This window comes from Dromaius novaehollandiae, chromosome 10, assembly GCF_036370855.1.
Source record: "Dromaius novaehollandiae isolate bDroNov1 chromosome 10, bDroNov1.hap1, whole genome shotgun sequence".
NCBI lineage: Eukaryota > Metazoa > Chordata > Aves > Casuariiformes > Dromaiidae > Dromaius > Dromaius novaehollandiae.
This window is the reverse complement of record NC_088107.1, coordinates 4,341,802-4,359,003: the sequence shown is the minus strand read 5'-3', so window position 1 is coordinate 4,359,003 and position 17,202 is coordinate 4,341,802. Positions and strand designations below refer to the sequence as shown.

The following is a 17,202-nucleotide window of genomic DNA, read 5'->3' as shown; positions in this document are numbered from 1 at the left end:
GGGAGTATGGTAATAAAATGCATGGATTAGGAAAAGGCAGACATGAAGGAGTCATTCTGCAGTTTGAAAGAATCAGCTGTATAGATGAGGGACATGAATGAGAAGTGTCATTCTGTAGGACGCTAAAATTTTTGGAGCAAGCTTAGAAACGTGAGCAGAACATGTAGCTGATGGGACCACCATCTGCTAGCGACTTAACATTCCTAAACAACCCAGTATTTCAAGAAGACAGAGATGCTTGAAGGTGTTCAAGCACCTAAATACCTTTTTGGATGTGGACCAAGGTAACAAGTGCACATGGAAGGACATGCTTCTAGCACTCTTTCAAGTAATGGAAGACTCACATCTGGCAATCTGAGTGCAACCCTGCACAGTAAAACCCATCTCAGAGAGTTACACGCGTGGACACAAAAAACCATATGGCACCTAAGCACAGAGTGGTCAAGGACAGGAATATTTTGTACTTGCAGCAGAAGGAAAGGAATAGATGGATACTGAAGGACTGGTTCAAGTCTCTCCAAAGGACTCTCATGGTTATGCTACAAGGGCTTGTGGGGGAATTAAGATGAGAAGTACAAAAATAGACACTCAATGACAAGAATATGAGAACCAAATTATTGTAGCCAGGGGAGTGCAGCAGAAGAAACACTTTGTGCTCATAGAGAGGGACATGCCTAAAAGGGATCTCTGCCCTATGTCCCAGTTCAGGAAGTCTGACAATGTGTTTCCTCTAGGACATGTCTCTAACGCTGCAAGTGCTGAAGACCTGGTTTAAGTTTTGTTTCTATTGTCTCTGATAAGTAGGAAGCTAAGATGGCAGTAACAGAAGGTCAGGGCCCTTGTAACTTGTCCTTGCTGCTCACCTGCAGCCTTCTGGTTCTGTTTCTTCCAAGATGAGTCAGGGAAGTATCTCTGCATTGTGCACTCACCCGGCAAAACTATTTGGGAAGTCAGCAGAAGTGAACAACGAACGAAAACAGCCTTTTTCCCAGGGCTTGTCAATAAACCACGGAGAGGGTTTGCTGCAGGAACTGGAATGCTGTCTGTATGCTTGTCCTGGTGTAAAACCTAACCTGTCAGTGCTGCCATGGGAAAGGCTCACATCCACTGCCTGGTGTTCTGGTGTTAGTTCCAACATCACCCTTCTCTGTTCAAGCATGTCTTTAAGATAATCAGACAAAACCAGCTGTTTTTCAGCAGAGTGAAGTGAAAGATGTTTGTCTGTACAGAAAGGACATTATTACGATCCCTTTTCATGTCCCCTCATCATCTGGTTGAATAGTAGGTGAATGGCAATATCCAGCAAAGGAAGCATTAAAGGAATGGAAGTAGGATAGGCAATCATGCTGAAACGCCCACAGAAGACTCACAAAAAACGTCCCCAGGGAATCCTTCTTCTTGTTTTCAGTCCCAAATTGATTTGAACTTTCTCATGTTAAAACTCCAAACCTGCCTGTTCGGATTGGTAATCTAGTTCAGCTCCCTACTCCTCCAGTACTACACAAAGATGTCTAAAAACTGACAGCTCAGCATTTTCTGTTAAAAAGGCTAAAAGGCAGGGCAGCAACAAGAACAAGTAACTCACCTTTCATATCTGGCTAAGGGGAACATACTGTAGCCTTCACACTGACAAATGGTCTTGCAGACTAAATCAAGATGGGCTGAGAAGGTGCAGTGAAAGAACAGCAAGGAATTACAGAAGAAGCTGAAAAAACTTACCATCAATGATGACAGCTGTCAGGAGGCTTTTTTTCTTGTTGGTGTATCTGTCATGGGCCTGGCACTGTTGGTCCCTGAAGCTTGGCACACCTTTAGGGCAGGGCAAGTTCTCGCACACGGTGTGTTCCACACTGGCTCCCCGGCAGTTCTTCCCACCTGGCCCCGGGCTACCACAGAAAGGCAAAGCAGGGTCAGCAGGAATAGCACGGCTACTAACAGGCATTTCTTCGCTTAGGTTCCCCTGTCAGAGGCAACTCATGAAATTTCAGGCAGGATCGTTCCCTTCTGAAGTTCCTTTCTGGAGATCAAATTCTGCTTTCAGTGCCTCTGACAGAAAATAATTCAAGCTATAGGCTACGCCTATAATGGGCTCTCTGGAACAGTTGAAAAGCATGTTCTTTTGTAGTGTCCCATAGACAGATCGATAAATAGGCACACTGCAGGTAAGAGGTAATCCAACATGCTATTCACCTGTGGGCATTAAACAACTTTCTTAGAAGCCTAAATTAGGTTTGGAAGGTGCATTAAACATGACATGTAAAGGCTAACTACTTAATATATTTGCCACTGTCAGGCAGTATGCAAGTTAATTTGTGGTTGTATCACAAATATCAAAATTAAGTATTTATATTTTTAAGGAGGAACCTAAGAGCACCGTGGTTGTATCACTCTGATCAGGATCACACCACGCACCCGAGGCAGAGGCAAGCAGACAGTCTGGAATGTGTCACCATTCCCTTCCAACTGTTTGCTTTACTCCCTGCCTCAAGCACCCTTAAAAATGGAGACACAGCAAACGCCTTTTCAGCGCGCAATCCTCTATGGTTCTGTTTTCAATAGTCCAAAATTAAAATAATACAAAAGTACCTACAACCTGTACCCTGGGTAGCATGTCCAGAAACCAGATCTGTGCAGCAGATAATCTCCATCCATGAAAACCATGCCATTTTATAAATTTGTTTTTGAAACATGCAGGAAAGGCCACTAATTCAACATCAGGATTAAGCATCTGCACAATCTATTTATTCTTGTTTATTCCTCCCCAGAGAAGAAGAAAAACTAAAACTCTCGACAATAGCCTGTGTTTTGTTTCTTTGGAAAAAAAAACCCAAAACAAACTATAAACAAAAAGCCCAAGCAAGCAGAAGACTCAGCCATTGTTAACAAATTACAATTTCTTCAGATACTTGGTGATACTTTCCTGAACGTATCATATACCCATCTCTCCAGCTGTAATCAGCAGAGACTGATAAAGTCATGTTCTTACTTTTCTTTAACAGATGGCCATAAAAAAGCAACTGCAGCCAAATTCCACTTTTTAGCAGCATGGAAGTTTATTCCAAAGTCGTCTTCTCCTCTCCTCCCAGAAGAGCAGTAAACATCAGGTTATATCACTCAGCTAATTAGAATGTACAGGCCTGATTGCATATCATTAACTTGTGTCAGTGGTCTCAGTAACAGTTGCCTGTTCATTTACACGGCGGCTGTAGGACCGGGCCTTTGCTCTGCTAGCTGTGCTGGACGTCATGAGTTCTGTATTCGGTGCAACAGAAGCATTTGATTCTGCAGAGGAGAGTTTTATGTCAAATTTCAGCCTAATCCAATTTTTACAGTAGCTGCATAAATCCTAGAAAAACAGGGTTCTTTTTAAAATGGAAATGCTAATCTCCAATGATACTGTAACATCACAGAGGGTCACCAGAGGAACAGCCTGAACAAATGCCTGCTTGCACTGCTAACACCTCTTCTCTGCCATGGACACGTAAGCAGCAGCAGATGTGCTGAGACTGATGCAGAAGTCTTCTGGGAGGATTGTGTCTGCTGCTTTAGACTGGATGACACAGATGCGCAGTCCGGGTGACTAGAAACATGATGCAGACTTTTTTCCACATGAACTCTGTACTCACATAAACACATCAAATACATGCATTTTGTTTCAGCACCATCTCTTCGGCTACCACAAAGTAAGAGAGACACAGAGCATAAGTGATTCTGTGTGTGTGCACACAAGAGAAAGCAAAAGACAAAGTTGGTCAGAATACCCAACGAGACACAGAGAGCTCTTTGGACAGGTGGGTATCACCATGGAACATGACATACAGCAGGACTACTATTTACCGTGTTTTCATCAACAGTTCTTTGGCTTTAATCTTAAAATGTCATTAACACGTGAGGACTTTTCTATGAGTTTGCCAATACAGACTGGAAGCTAGCAACTCTCCTTATTGGTAATAATGGTCACTGGTAACAATAAAGTCATAGCCAAATCCTTCAGCAGACAGAGACTTCCTGACCAGCCGCAACTCCCAATCAGTGGGAGCTGTAGGAACTTGGTGCCTTTTGGCCTGTGCTCCTCTGCTTGGCTGTTCAGCTGCCTGACCTGTCTTCCCTTTCTAATTAAGGAATAAAATGAATCACATCCTCCTGATGCAGTGTCTCCCAAAATTAAAGAGCTGGATGCACTCATCTCATCAGCCACAAAGCAACAGAGCATTGCACAGATCTGGAGGATCTACTGTTTCTAATCACAGTAATCCAACAAAAATTGTATGCCCAACAAGACCTTCCCACCTCAGCATCCATCTATCCAACAGTATCATGCTTTACTGGCAGTACCTCGCTGTTTTCAGTTGGACTGAGTCTAGTCAAACACTACTAGACTCTACAGTGCCTATTCAAGGGGTTCAGGAACAAGCAGATCAACAGGCAAAGCGAGACAGTCAGAGGAATGGGCAGGACACAGTTCTGCCATGCTGATTATGTTCTGCTCTGTTCCTCTTTGGGTAGAGAATGCAAAATTCTTGACATTCATGTTTTACTTAACTAACCTCTGACTAGTATTTCAGTATTACAGGCTTCTCACCATGTTTGTATAGGATACTGAAGGTTTTTGTCAAGCAAGATGAAGAAAAACAAGGACAGTCACACTCTCTGGTCCTCTGCAAATGGTTACCTGGCACTCGCTTGCATGCCTTCCTTTCCCTGCTTCTTACCATTTGCGTGGCTTCATCGCTGTGACCCTTCTGCCTCTCCACATGCTGAGACCGAGACTTTGGGCAACATCTCTATCAGATTCTGCAAAAGATCTCACAGCCAAGAGAAAGGTAGGGCCAAAAGGGCTTTAACCACCATGCTCTTGGAGCTGATAAGATCTCTAAAATCCCAGCTCCCAAGCCCTGCACATTATGGGCTCTAGCAATGCCTGGGATTTCCAACAAACAGTAAAATTCAAGCCCATCTTGACACTCCCCTGTAACAGCGACTGTGAGGGAGTTCCTCGTAGACAACTTCACAGTTATCTTCCACCATATTTGTGCCAAGAGAATCCACCCACTAATGGAACAGAAGTTACTAAAGCTCCTTTAAACCACCCCAACCTTTTTACATGACATGAGGGGACTAGAAAAGGGGTGGGGATCTCATTCTGATGTTCTGTTTAAGCCAGTGGTTTCCTCTTCCATACTTCTGTATAATGATAGCCCAAAACCTAGACAAGAACATAAGGCAGCACAACTCAAAATCTGCACGTGTGAACTGGCTAACACACTGCCTTACAACCATTTGGAGGAAATGCATGCAAACACTCACAGAAATTACAGAGAGGAAAAACCAAATCAAACAGTGAAGCGACTGATTTAGAAATACTGATAGTCCCAAAGGCTCAAAAGTCAGCTGGCAGGAGTACAGATTCCAGTAAAGAAAAAAATCCCAAGACCAAATATATATAAAATGAAAGATAAATCCCTTAGCCAGTATTTTTGGACAGTGAATAAACCAGCTGCAGAAAAAATGGGCTGAAGCCAGGAATATGAAGCAAAAGAAGATCACGTGTGTCTCCCCAGCCAGGAATGTATATGAGCTAGAGAATTTTAAAACCAGTGTGCAATCTTGGAGGCAGCATTTCCTATAATTTAAGGAACGACAACAAATGGATTTAGGTTTGGTCAACACTGTGGTTAAAAGAGACTTTTTTGTAGCTGACAGCAAAGAAACCAGCTGAGTCCCTTGTTCAGTAAGAAAGAAGCTGGCAAAAATCAAGCCTAGATATTGCAGACATGCAGTTGCAGCTCAGCCTTATTTAAGAAGAGGAATAAACAAAAATACCCCTTTCGCATGAATACACACACCCAGCCAGTGTGTGCCCATCCACCACCTGGGCACTTCTTTAGAGTGACTATGTTGCTTGCCAGAATCTCAGCCTCTATTAAACAAAGATTCCTGTGCTTTGTCTGTGAAGAAAACTTTAAATATGAATAAAGTGAGAGAGATGCAGAACTTGGACTGCTGCTGTCAGGATTGTGAGCATCCTCATTCATCTCAGAAGTTACAATGCACACAAATAGGGGTAGTCATTTAAATGGCTACAATGGTAACTTGTTCAGTCCTCCTGCAAGAAAAAAGGAGTTCCAGGTGTGTCTCAGACGATCTGAGGAATGAAGGATGGCACGTGGGAGACAACATCGCTTATGTTTCTTCCTGAATCAGGAAAAAGTCAAGCCTAAGCAGAGAGCACAGGCTTATTTACAGTCACTGTGCAGGCGCCGAAAGACACGCACTGCAGCGTAAGAATCTATGCACCCCTCTGTGTGCAGGAATACTTTCCTTTTCTTATGCAGCACAACCCCAATGTACAGAGTATCGGAAGCTGCTTTACCAACACAGCTATGTCTTGTTATGATCGCTGTCAGCCAATCTATTACTTCCCAAGCCCACAGCCAGCACTGCCTGCAAAACTGATGTGTAAGATGTATTGGCTCAGTTTGGTCTGTAGGTCCAGCTCAGCCCCTTCTCATTTACTGCTCTGCTGGAGAGGAAACACAGCATCACTCTTCTGCCAAGCTACATGTCTTTAATTCTGTTTAATCTATGTTTGAATCACTGCAATGGGCCACTTCCAATGGTAGCCCATCAAGCCACTTCCACAGCACCTGCTTTGCTCCCTAAGTCAGTCCAGGATTATGTTCTGGTCCTTGCTGCTGGTGAACACCATGTCTCCCATGTCCTCTGCACTGCTCTGCTGCCCATTTCTTTCCTGTACTCCTGCAGCGAGTTCTGTCTAAGTGCTACATGCAAAAAGAAATCAGCAGGATGTGAAGACTTACGGGGGATTGTCGCATTTCCGCTGTCTAAATCGCACTCCTGTGCCACAGGTCCGGCTGCACATGCTCCACTGGCTCCACATGCTCCAGTCTCCGTCAACATGCTCGGGGATGGGAGTTTTACTGACACACTCCCCAGCTCGGCACCACTGAAATGCAATTGTGTTAACATAGGCTGGAAAGAAGCCCTGATCTTGCACACAGTCCTGCCCAGGCAGAGTTAAGAGGATGTCTCAGAGATTACAACAAGCATATACCTAAGTTTCTGGAGATTTAAGGTTTCTGTGAGATGGAGGTGGGAGGAGGAGAAAGGGAGGAGGTGGAATGTAGAAATTTGAGTGTCACCCTCAACCAACTCCTGAAGGGAGTTCAGTCATTAAAAAAAAAAGGCACAGAATTGAGTCCCTTGCTCTATAATACAGATAATTATATAAGGGCTAAGACTTAAAACTACACTCTTTGTAGAAACTGAGTCCAAGAAATTACACTCCAAAGCAATATCTTTGTCAGCAGTATTCCCAGAGTGCATAAAATCATTGAGGTATTTTGGCCCTAACTTGGCTAAAGCCCCAAGCAACCTTTGATTCCAATAGGTTGCACTGGCTCCTGACCAAGCAGCAAACTTGGCCCACTCTTTTGCTCTATCTAGGATACAATACAGTAAGCACTGCAAAGCAGTCTTATAAAAGAATCACAAGGACTCCTGTAGATAGAAAAACATATATTTAAAACTTTTTTTTCTCAATTTCCCTGCCATGCTTTCCAGGACCCAGCATTTTTGGGGGGGTTATCGTCCATTTGCAGGCAAAGAAAACATCTCTAATCTCTGACTTCAGCAACAAACTTTTTAATTTTACCCCCTTCTTACCTCCACAACCATATAACATACAATAAATATTAGAATCCAAGATTAGTGAGCAGGGGGACTGGCCCTTAACAAACTGATCCAGCTCCTCTGTAGCTTAATGAGTTATGAATCAACTATCCTGGCAGAATGAACCACGTGTGATTCCTAGCACAGCCCATTTCAGGGGCTTAACATGATCACTTTAGTCACCTTCTGTTCACACAGGTTAGCTGGGAGGCAGCAGCTGAGCCCCAGTAACTCTCACCCCCACAGCACTGCCATGGAAGTCACTTAAAAGAAGGGTGATGGAAAGTCCATGTGTACCTTAGTCATCTCATACATACAGCTCTCTGTACCCATACATGGGGTACAGCAAACAATACTTTAAAAACAACTGAAACTCAATGAATTTGAGCTCAACACATTTTAAGCTACTTTTAGTAACTCTATAGTGTTTTTAACTAGCCTCTTGTTCTTCCTCCATCCTCCTCCACTCCCAAAATGTCAGTTTAAATCCTCCCCATATTCCCTATCTCAAATACAGCCAGGAACATCACTGCTGTAGCTTGCACTTAAAAATACCTCAAGCTCAAAACATCGCTTCCAGCAAAGAACAGAAGTGACTGAGGAGTGAGCTGCTCCCTAACGTGACATACGAGGTGCTCAGTCTGTGCACTTTGCCCAGTGAAGGGCCTTTCCTGCAGTGTTTGTATTGTGCCTTGACCATAAGAACTTGACCACTGGGGTCTCCAGAGGCTACTTGAATACATGTGACAGAAAAGCAGAACGGCCTAACCCAACCCAGCTGTTAATTGAGCTGTTTCTATAACAGAATCAGTATAAAATATGGGTTTATGGTAAATACTGAATATATGAACATCTTGGAAACATTATTCCACAGACAACACTGGAAAAAACAAACTTGCTGCTGCTGAGCATTTTGATTACCTTGTCTGCGCCACATTCAGTGCCATCCAGAGGGGGGTCCAACTTTGTTTTACAGGATGTATCTCCTTCCACCAGGCACCAGAGCCCAGCACACATCAAATGCTGTAATCACAAAGCAACGAGGTGCAGTTATTACTTCTGGAGACGTCAACCATGATTATGGGATACACTGCAAAGCTCAGGCAGTCTCTCTCATGTGAATCCAGAGGCATCTGGTTGGTTTGGTAGTAATTATTTTTAAGGAGAGATTGGCATGAAGTGGTGGGGCTGGGAACATAAAAGAAATTGATGGATGCCACTGTCAGGACCAAAAAAACCCACTCCAAAACAAAAAGAGTGCATTATTTAAACAAATTTCTCTTCACAGGAATAAATCCGGTCCATTAAAGAGAGTCTTATGTGGGATGGCACGATGGGTGCTTTGGAATCATGCCATATGCTTGGGTGTCTGAACTGCTTAATTACTTGTGTTTTTCTAAAGATACTCAAGTAACTAAGCACTGTAAAACCCAGTCAGCCATGCTGTACCTGTTTGTAGCTATAATCAGCCAACAATGACATTTGGGAGCAGAAGGTCTTAAGGAGAACCCAAAAAGAGAAAAGGATTTCATGGCTGTGCCACGCAGTAGAGGGGAGCTTGGTGGTAAGCTGTAACAGTGTAGACAGGCAAGGGCACAGCTGGAAAGTTTTGGTGGTGAGAGGCAGCTGCTAGAATCCAACGTGCTGAAGAGAGGGAAAAGTGAAATGCAAGGGAAAGAGCAGCAAGAGGTACTGTGCATCTTGCTCCCAGCCTTGAAACACGTTCTGGGTATCATTACTCAGCCGGGCTGCTCTGCTCAGCCGACGTACATTACAGGGATATTAATGCTGACCACACTTGCGTGATCCGTCAGATCAATAATGTTTTCAGAATTTGAGTAAAAGGACCAGGAAAAGGGGCCTTTACATCGTTAACATTTTCCACGGCATCCACCATGCTTCGCATTCCATGGAAGTGGATGATTTCAATAGAATGCTATAGCTTTGAGTACCAAAAAAAGAAAAAGAAGAGTTACATTTCTTTCCACTATTGTTCACGTTTCCCTGTAATGGTAAAAAGATGAGAAGCTTGACTCTAGTGCCAGCTGGTCTTGTCAAGATTTATTGCACCTCATTAAATAGTTGAGTCAACATGCTTCAACCTTATGGTTCTTTCCCAGTGTAATGTAAGAGAGTGTGGGTGCACGTGTGTTTCGTGTACATGCATGTGTACATGCATACATAAAACAGAGTTGTACGGCAGAGGGTGCAGACGAGATAAATCCCAATACCAAGAGCAATGATGTAGAACATACTGAAATAAAATGGTTATCACAGCAGTATCTGCATCCTGTTTTATTTCCACATTTTTTTCTGGAAAGAGGATTTTGCACTATTTAAACCAAAAGAACATTTACAAAAACTAGAAGCAGACGGCACAATTCAGTAACATCTGTATCAACCACAACATAAAAAGCCATCACCAACAAACAACGGCAAATACACCAGGGAAGCCTAAATCAATGAATTTCAAGACCTTTTTCCCCAACTAAGAGAGCATATGGGAAAATACCAGATTTTTGTCATTTTGACTGAATGACTGTGACTAATTAGTGGTCTACCCACAGCTCTGAAAGCACTTAGGCACCAGTTAGCCACGAGCACATCGCACACTGTTTTACAGATAGGGATACTGAGGCAGAAGAATTGACAAGCCAGAGATTTCACAGCAAACTGTAAAATCGATTGTTCTGCACCAAAACTCCCACGTTCTCAAAACCCCTTCTTCCCTGCGGAGCACTCAAATCCAAAAGTACATCCATTAACTTGACCTCAAGTGCTACAGAAAGAACACTAATCTAGGGATAAACCCTTTAAACCGAGAAAGCTGTTTTCCCCAAAATGTCGAACAGCACTGAGAGGATGCTTGTTTTCCGAGATGTAAAGCTACAGCACCCTTACATCCATTTAACGCACTGGGATCTAAAAGTGACGGGCTATTCTTTACATTAAGAGTCCACATACGAACAATTAAAAAGGATTTTAAAACAGTTAAGTGGTGCTAAAAGCATGTCACAGACCTAAGTGTCAGGTATCATTGGAGGTTCTAGCCACAGCGCAGAAGGTGCCATATGCAGCTACAGGACAAGCTTAACAGCAGTCTATCGACATGTTAGACTTGCTAAATGCTAACAGCTTCTTTGCCATTCCTAACAATGTATTAATGACTTACAAACAGAATGTCGCTACTGTGAAGCCAAGGTCAGGAATTAACTGGCAATCTGGACTCTCTTCTCACTCGATGCTTGTGGGCAGGGATCTTGCCAAAGCATTATCAGCAATGTCTACTTCCAAACTACGGTCGGGGAATATGATATGTAAAACGAAGTTTCTGAGATGAAGGGCGCATATAACACGTATTTCAGCTTTACTAGGCTTCAGCCCCTCTCTGTACACACACCCACAAGGCTTCGAAGTAGAACGTTATGGGAAACCTTTGAGCCTGATCTCTTGAATGACCCAGACAGAATTTTTGCCCTGTGTTTCCAGAAGGAAACCCTTTGCTTCTGCTTTCTGTCAGAAAAACATCCTGGCTGAAGATGCAATGGAATCCACTACAGCCCCAGAGAAGTTGTTCTAGACACATGAGAGCACCGTTGTTAAGTATCTGTGCCTTACACATGGCCAAAATTTGTAAGGCTTCAGCTTAGAGCCCCTGGATCTTAAGCTGTAAGTAAATTACTCAGGGTTAAATTCTCCTCTTTGATGTAAAACTGGGAGGAAGAAGGGGGTTGGTGAAAACAGAGGGTCATAAAAATCAAGCAGCTCTTTCTACAATTTTGGTTGCCAGCCAGAATTCCTCCATAGCCCACAACAATGTGGAAGGTGACAAACTCAGCTAACATGCCCAGGTATGAGCCACGGCCCGGGGGAAGGAATGGGCACAGCGAACCTCAGCCTGTACCTGTGTCTGTACCAGCACCACTACAGAGCTGAGCCCCACCTATGGATACTGCTGGTGCAAATATTCACAGACACGAGTGTATGTGCCTATATGTGTCTGCACGAGTGTGTGTATCTGTATATATATGTATGTGTGTGTGCGCGTATGTGTATATATATAAAAGATATATACAGAGATAAAGAGAAACATCTCTTTCTAATACCAACCTTTCAGAAAGGTATGGAAAACATAGGATTTTTATAGCATCCTTGTGTTTGATTCTGAATACTAAATGCAAAGCATATTTCAGGAAACAGGTATAAAAAAATCTGGTAACTGTGTTTCAGCTCTGTGTAGTGAAATACCACTACAAAGCTCAAACACTCGTTAGTGCAGTCCCCCAGCAAAGATTAAACCATTAGCTTAGGTATTTTATGTTCCCAAGATGTTTTACCATGTTAATAGCTCATTTCAAAAGAGATCATAGATCCTCCTCAGCTACAATATAAACCCAAACAAAAATCCCCACTAAATAGTCCCATAGTTAACCAGTCACAGAGACTTTTTAAACCAGCTTTGCTGGGAAATACAAAAGTGAGAAATGGCAGGACTTGAAAGGAAGTTGCTTGTATATATGAGTGGCAGTTCAGAGCTCAGACTGATGCAGAAGAAGGCATCAAAAGAGTTGTACTACTGCTAATTGTGAATTCAGCAAGCAGCTTTTACAAGGCAGGTCTCTGCCTGCACAGTCTTCCCTACAGCAGCCACAAAGGGGAAACTACCAATGCCAGCTGGGATTTTTCAATGATAGATATTTTTCACTGGAAAAATATTGATTAGCTGAAACTGTTTTGGGGAAAGGTCATCCTTGGATCGACCCCCAGGTGAACTACTTTCAAGAGCAAAAAAAAAAAAAAGAAGTGAGAGGTTGTTGAAATATATTTCAATAAAAATTTAAATTTCATTTTTTAAATTCAAATGCTTGTCCAACTGAAATTATACAATCAGAAAATTAGAAAAAAACAAAATCAAAATGGAATGTCTTTAAGAAGGGACAAATTTTAGATTCTCAGATACTCCTGCAGAACAGGAAACCTTGCCTGCAGAGCTGGTAGAAAGCAGTCCCAAGAGGTCACCGTGCGGAAGCTCCCAAGCTGGAGCCAGCTGCCCGGCAGGTGAAGGATGCTTCCGATTACAGGTATTATAACAGCGCCTATCTGAGAAGGGGGCCTCGCTGTGCCAGGTGGTCTCTCTTCCTCAGAGAACGTGTAATCTACACACACTCCTGGGAGTCGGGAGATAAAGGAGGCTTTCTCCTTCTGCTGCAGCTGGGAAGGTGAAGGACAGAAAAGGATTAAATGTCCTGCTCAAAGTCAGCTGAGGCACAAGCAGGATCTCTTATTTCCCCATTAAAAAAAAAAAAAAAACGCTGCTCCTGCTGCCTGTTGCCCACTGGAAAGAGCAACCTCTTCCTTCTGGCAGCAGAATTAAACCACCATGAAACCAATTTTTCTGTCAAAATGAAGGGATTATTAAGGACTTATAAAGCGTAAATACCGTCAGGATGGGGAACAAGAGAACACATAACACAGAGGCCTGTTTATAAATAGACTGGCTTTCAGTGAAGCATCTGATCTCTAATTTTGCCACGGTTCTGGCTTGGCATATAGCTAACTGTGAGATATAACATGCCCCTATACAGAATCCTAATTAACACCAGTTAAGTACAATACTGTAGTAACACACAACTTCCACACGCATTCCTGCTCAAAACACTGTGTATAACATTCTTGAAGGCTCACAGCATGCCTCTGAGGAGAAATCCTTTACACATCAAGGTGAAAAAACCAATGCCCACATTTTCTATCTTGTTGCCTTTGATTTTGGGTGCATGAACAACTGACATCCTACAATGGATCACAGAGGAGGTGAGCACTGCTGTTCGCCCATGCTGTTAGCTGGAGATTATTGCTGTTGAAAAACAGGCAAAAAGTGCTCAAAAGCAGCACTATAAAAATCCTATAAAATTGGAAGGCACTTTTGAAAAGGCCCCACGCACGGCCCCAGACAAGGTAACTGTGAAGCTGGGATACACGTGTCAGTGGCCAACTGCTGATCTTTCTATAGAATTGATAATCCAAGAAACAAGTGGTAGGTTCAACAGTGGAAGCATCTGTCCAAATGACAGATCATCTTTCAAACGAAAGAATCGCAAGGACTATCCTGGAATACTCAGGCAATGACCAATATCCACTGATTTCTATTTTATCAAACCTGGGCAACCATCCAAAGAACTCAGCATACGTAGTTTGATGTATTAATGACAAAGAAGAATGAATCTCTTGACTGTTGGACAGCATGCATCTCAGTCCATACTATAAAAAAACAATCATGCACCTAGAAAAGGTTTTTAAGAAACATTTCCCTGTTTTCACTACCTGATCATTACTTGTTTCCTCAGAACATACAGAAAAACACATGCACATTATGTGTTTTAGATGGGCAGCACCAATAACCTGCCTGCCTGGAGCCAATAAACAGATTTAGAGCTAACTCCCCTTTGTATTCATTTTTACATCAACGTAGCTCCATTAATTCAACAAAAGCACCCTTGATCGATGCTTGTGTGAGTGGAAAGTCACCAACCTCAGACAGAGTGGAATAAAATCAAAAAGAATATTTTAACTCTTGATGAAATGGTACTTAAGAGTTAAAGAGCTCTTGACAAAATGGTCCTTGAGAGTTAACGGCTTTCCGGTGCTACTGTTCTCCTTGTAGAAAAGCAGAAAAATTCAACATACTCATTTCTGAGATTTGTTAATATTCTGTATCCGAGAAGACAAAAAAAACTGACCCCAGCAAACGTATGAAGGGTGTCACGCTGGTTTTGGTACTCTGAGCTATATGGCTTGTTGTGCATTACTCCAACTACCAACAGGTGGGTCCCCTATGAAATGTATCTGGCTCCTTATATATACAGTGTGATACCAAGAACTGTTCTGATCTACAACTAAAGCTGAAGACTGTTTCCCCTCGAAATTTTAGAGGAAGACAAAATATCCATCGGCTTCCAAAACAGTAACTACCATGACACACCACACTCGCCACAGAGAGGTTTGGATGTCGACACTGAATGAAGGTGACTGGTTATAATCTTCGCTCAAACGGCTTTTTAACAATAAATGAAAGCACAAGGATAAGAAAAGCCCAAAGCTCTTGCATTTTGACAACATTAGCAAAGCAGTTTCAAGAGCTGCCCAAAACACACTTATAGCCCTGACCCCTCTGAAGCGGATGTGGCAGGGATCTTATGCCAAGTAGGCCATCATCTCCCATACTAAAATTCGGCTCCTACAGCTCTTTGAAGGGCTCTGCAGGATGGATGGCAGGAGACTAAGAAGCGTAAAAACTCTTCTGTTGAGAGGGCTTTGTCCCACTGCATGCTCTTCACGCCTTCCTGTGAGGAAGCTAAGCTGGAGTTAATTGCACTTACGTTGGAAGTGTGCAATTCAGTATCTGGAAATTGTTCCTATCTAGAGGGAGATACAAGAAACTAGTATTTTCAGAAGCAAAGAATGGTTTGGGATGCCTTACTGGAAACACTTGTGTGAAAACACACAGGAAGCTAACGTTGCAGAGCTGGTAGAAGCTCAGGATTTTGGGAAATCATGAAGCTTTCCTGAGACTCGGACTGGATGTTCAAAACCAGACACATTCAAAATCCTTACTGCATTAAAAAATTTAGGGCATGACTCCTCCTTCCTGCTCCAACTCCTGCAACACCTGGACATGCATCAGGATGCAAGAAAAACTGACCCAAGCAGCGATGGCCAGGGCACAGCACAAAAACACAAATGTGAAGGGCTAGTAATGAAGCGCATCACAGGACTGTGATAAACGAGAACGGATCTTGCCAGACCAAGCAGTGGAGGACTGCCATGCTGCCAGAAAAGGCACAGATGAGGAGAAACACTTCTTTTTTACTGGATATTGGGAAGCAAACAAAGAACAAGAAAAACACTGTCTCTAGTTTTACCAAGTTCTGGTGCTATCAAGGGAAACTAAAAGCCTTCTCCACTACCTCAACTATTTCTTCGCAAAGCACCAGTTCAATTTCATTTTTTCATATGCCAGGTATTAATGTAATAGCCAAAACGTGGAAAGAGAGTTTTAAGGAGACCGTAAACTAATTTTATAGCAATAAAGTCTATGTTCAAGACTAATCTCTTCAGTGGCTTTAAGGCATTCATGAAAGTAGTTCTTGTGGGTCTATGATTCATAAACACATAGAAATTGAAGTAGACGTAAGCTTTATCTACTTTCCTACCAACACTGAATTCTTGCTCACTGTATGTCCCTTTGGCTTTGCTGACTCTAGTTTTCAGCATCTTAAATGTGAGAATACAACAGCACATACTATATCTCATCTAAAGAAATCATGGAAGTATTTTTACCAGATCAAATCTGGGAGAAGTAGACACCTTATACAAGGCACTGGAACAGCCATTCCTTTGAATTAAATGTTAGAAAATTTCTGAGTTGACTTATTATCAATTTGTATCCCAATATGCCTTGAAAGAGCTGCAGTTAATCAATTATGTCACAACGACAAAGGCTGTATTGGCATGGTATTGTGCATGTCACGTGTAAGTGCTATTTCCAGCATTCATACTCCATGTACCCCATCACGAAGAGGGTTATGAGTTTACAGTATTGTGTCATCATCTTTCCAGCCCTGAAGGCTGAGCCAGCAAAAACCCAGAGACAGAGTCAGAGGTGTTTTCTAGCTCAGCAGAAGAAATCTGCCCACGGTGAAGGCAGGCAAAGAGCTGCTGGTGAGTTCCAAGATTAACCTCATTACTCAGATTTAATACTGCATTTGGAACTTACAGCCTAAAATTCTGACCTTGCAACATCCATCTCCTATTGACTCCAATGAAGAGTAATGTTCCCTCAGGAACTCCCAGGTAACTCCTCAGGCCCTAACACCTGATTTCAATGTGAGAAAAGTATTGATTTCTTTTTTTGTAAACAACAGGCGGTGTTGTCTATTAAAAATATCAAGAACTGGGAAATTAAAAGAATGAAATCACAGATCATATTTCTTGGACATGGGAAATGAGAAGAAAGGGATAGTAAAAATAAATATAGATACATACACACAGCGTTCAGATGTGGTTGTGAAGATTACGGGGTGTTTTCTCTTGAAGTGTTTTACAGTTGGGAAGTTCCCAGAAGGCTGATGGGAGAGGTCTGAATGCCCTTCAAGCTTGTTATATACTATTTGCAGGCAGATACTCAATCGTATTCTGGCTAATTGCGTTAAGTTCAAACTTCAGCTGTAGATGCCACATCACAAGGCTACACTAATTCTTTCTCCCTCCCCTTGTGTCCTAATAAGAAAATGTTGGATTTCCAAACTAGAGTACTTGATTCTTAAAAGGCACTCTGTATTATTTTTAAGAGTTTATTATTTTTATACTCTTAAATTTCCACATTGTATTTTCATAATTTTATTTCGGTTCCCTGCTCTCTTTTTATTTTTCTTTAAACCACTGCACCAGAATGTGTTTTGACCAACTTCCAAACTGAAACACGTACAAAAATTTCTGAAGCATTCCAATAAT

At 42.4% G+C, this 17,202-nt stretch overlaps 1 protein-coding gene across 3 annotated transcripts in view; it reads right to left on the bottom strand.

The window, feature by feature from the left end:
- The window catches only part of ADAMTS17 (ADAM metallopeptidase with thrombospondin type 1 motif 17), a 201,787-nt gene that overhangs the window by 80,067 nt on the left and 104,518 nt on the right, over positions 1–17,202 (bottom strand). For all 3 annotated transcript variants that reach the window (XM_064517899.1, XM_064517900.1, XM_064517901.1), the window contains exons 11-13: positions 8,614–8,715; positions 6,822–6,967; positions 1,720–1,886 (exon numbers count right to left, since the gene is read on the bottom strand). In XM_064517899.1, coding sequence (XP_064373969.1) covers positions 1,720–1,886; positions 6,822–6,967; positions 8,614–8,715 — 415 coding nt within the window. The remainder of the gene's footprint in view (positions 1–1,719; positions 1,887–6,821; positions 6,968–8,613; positions 8,716–17,202) is intronic.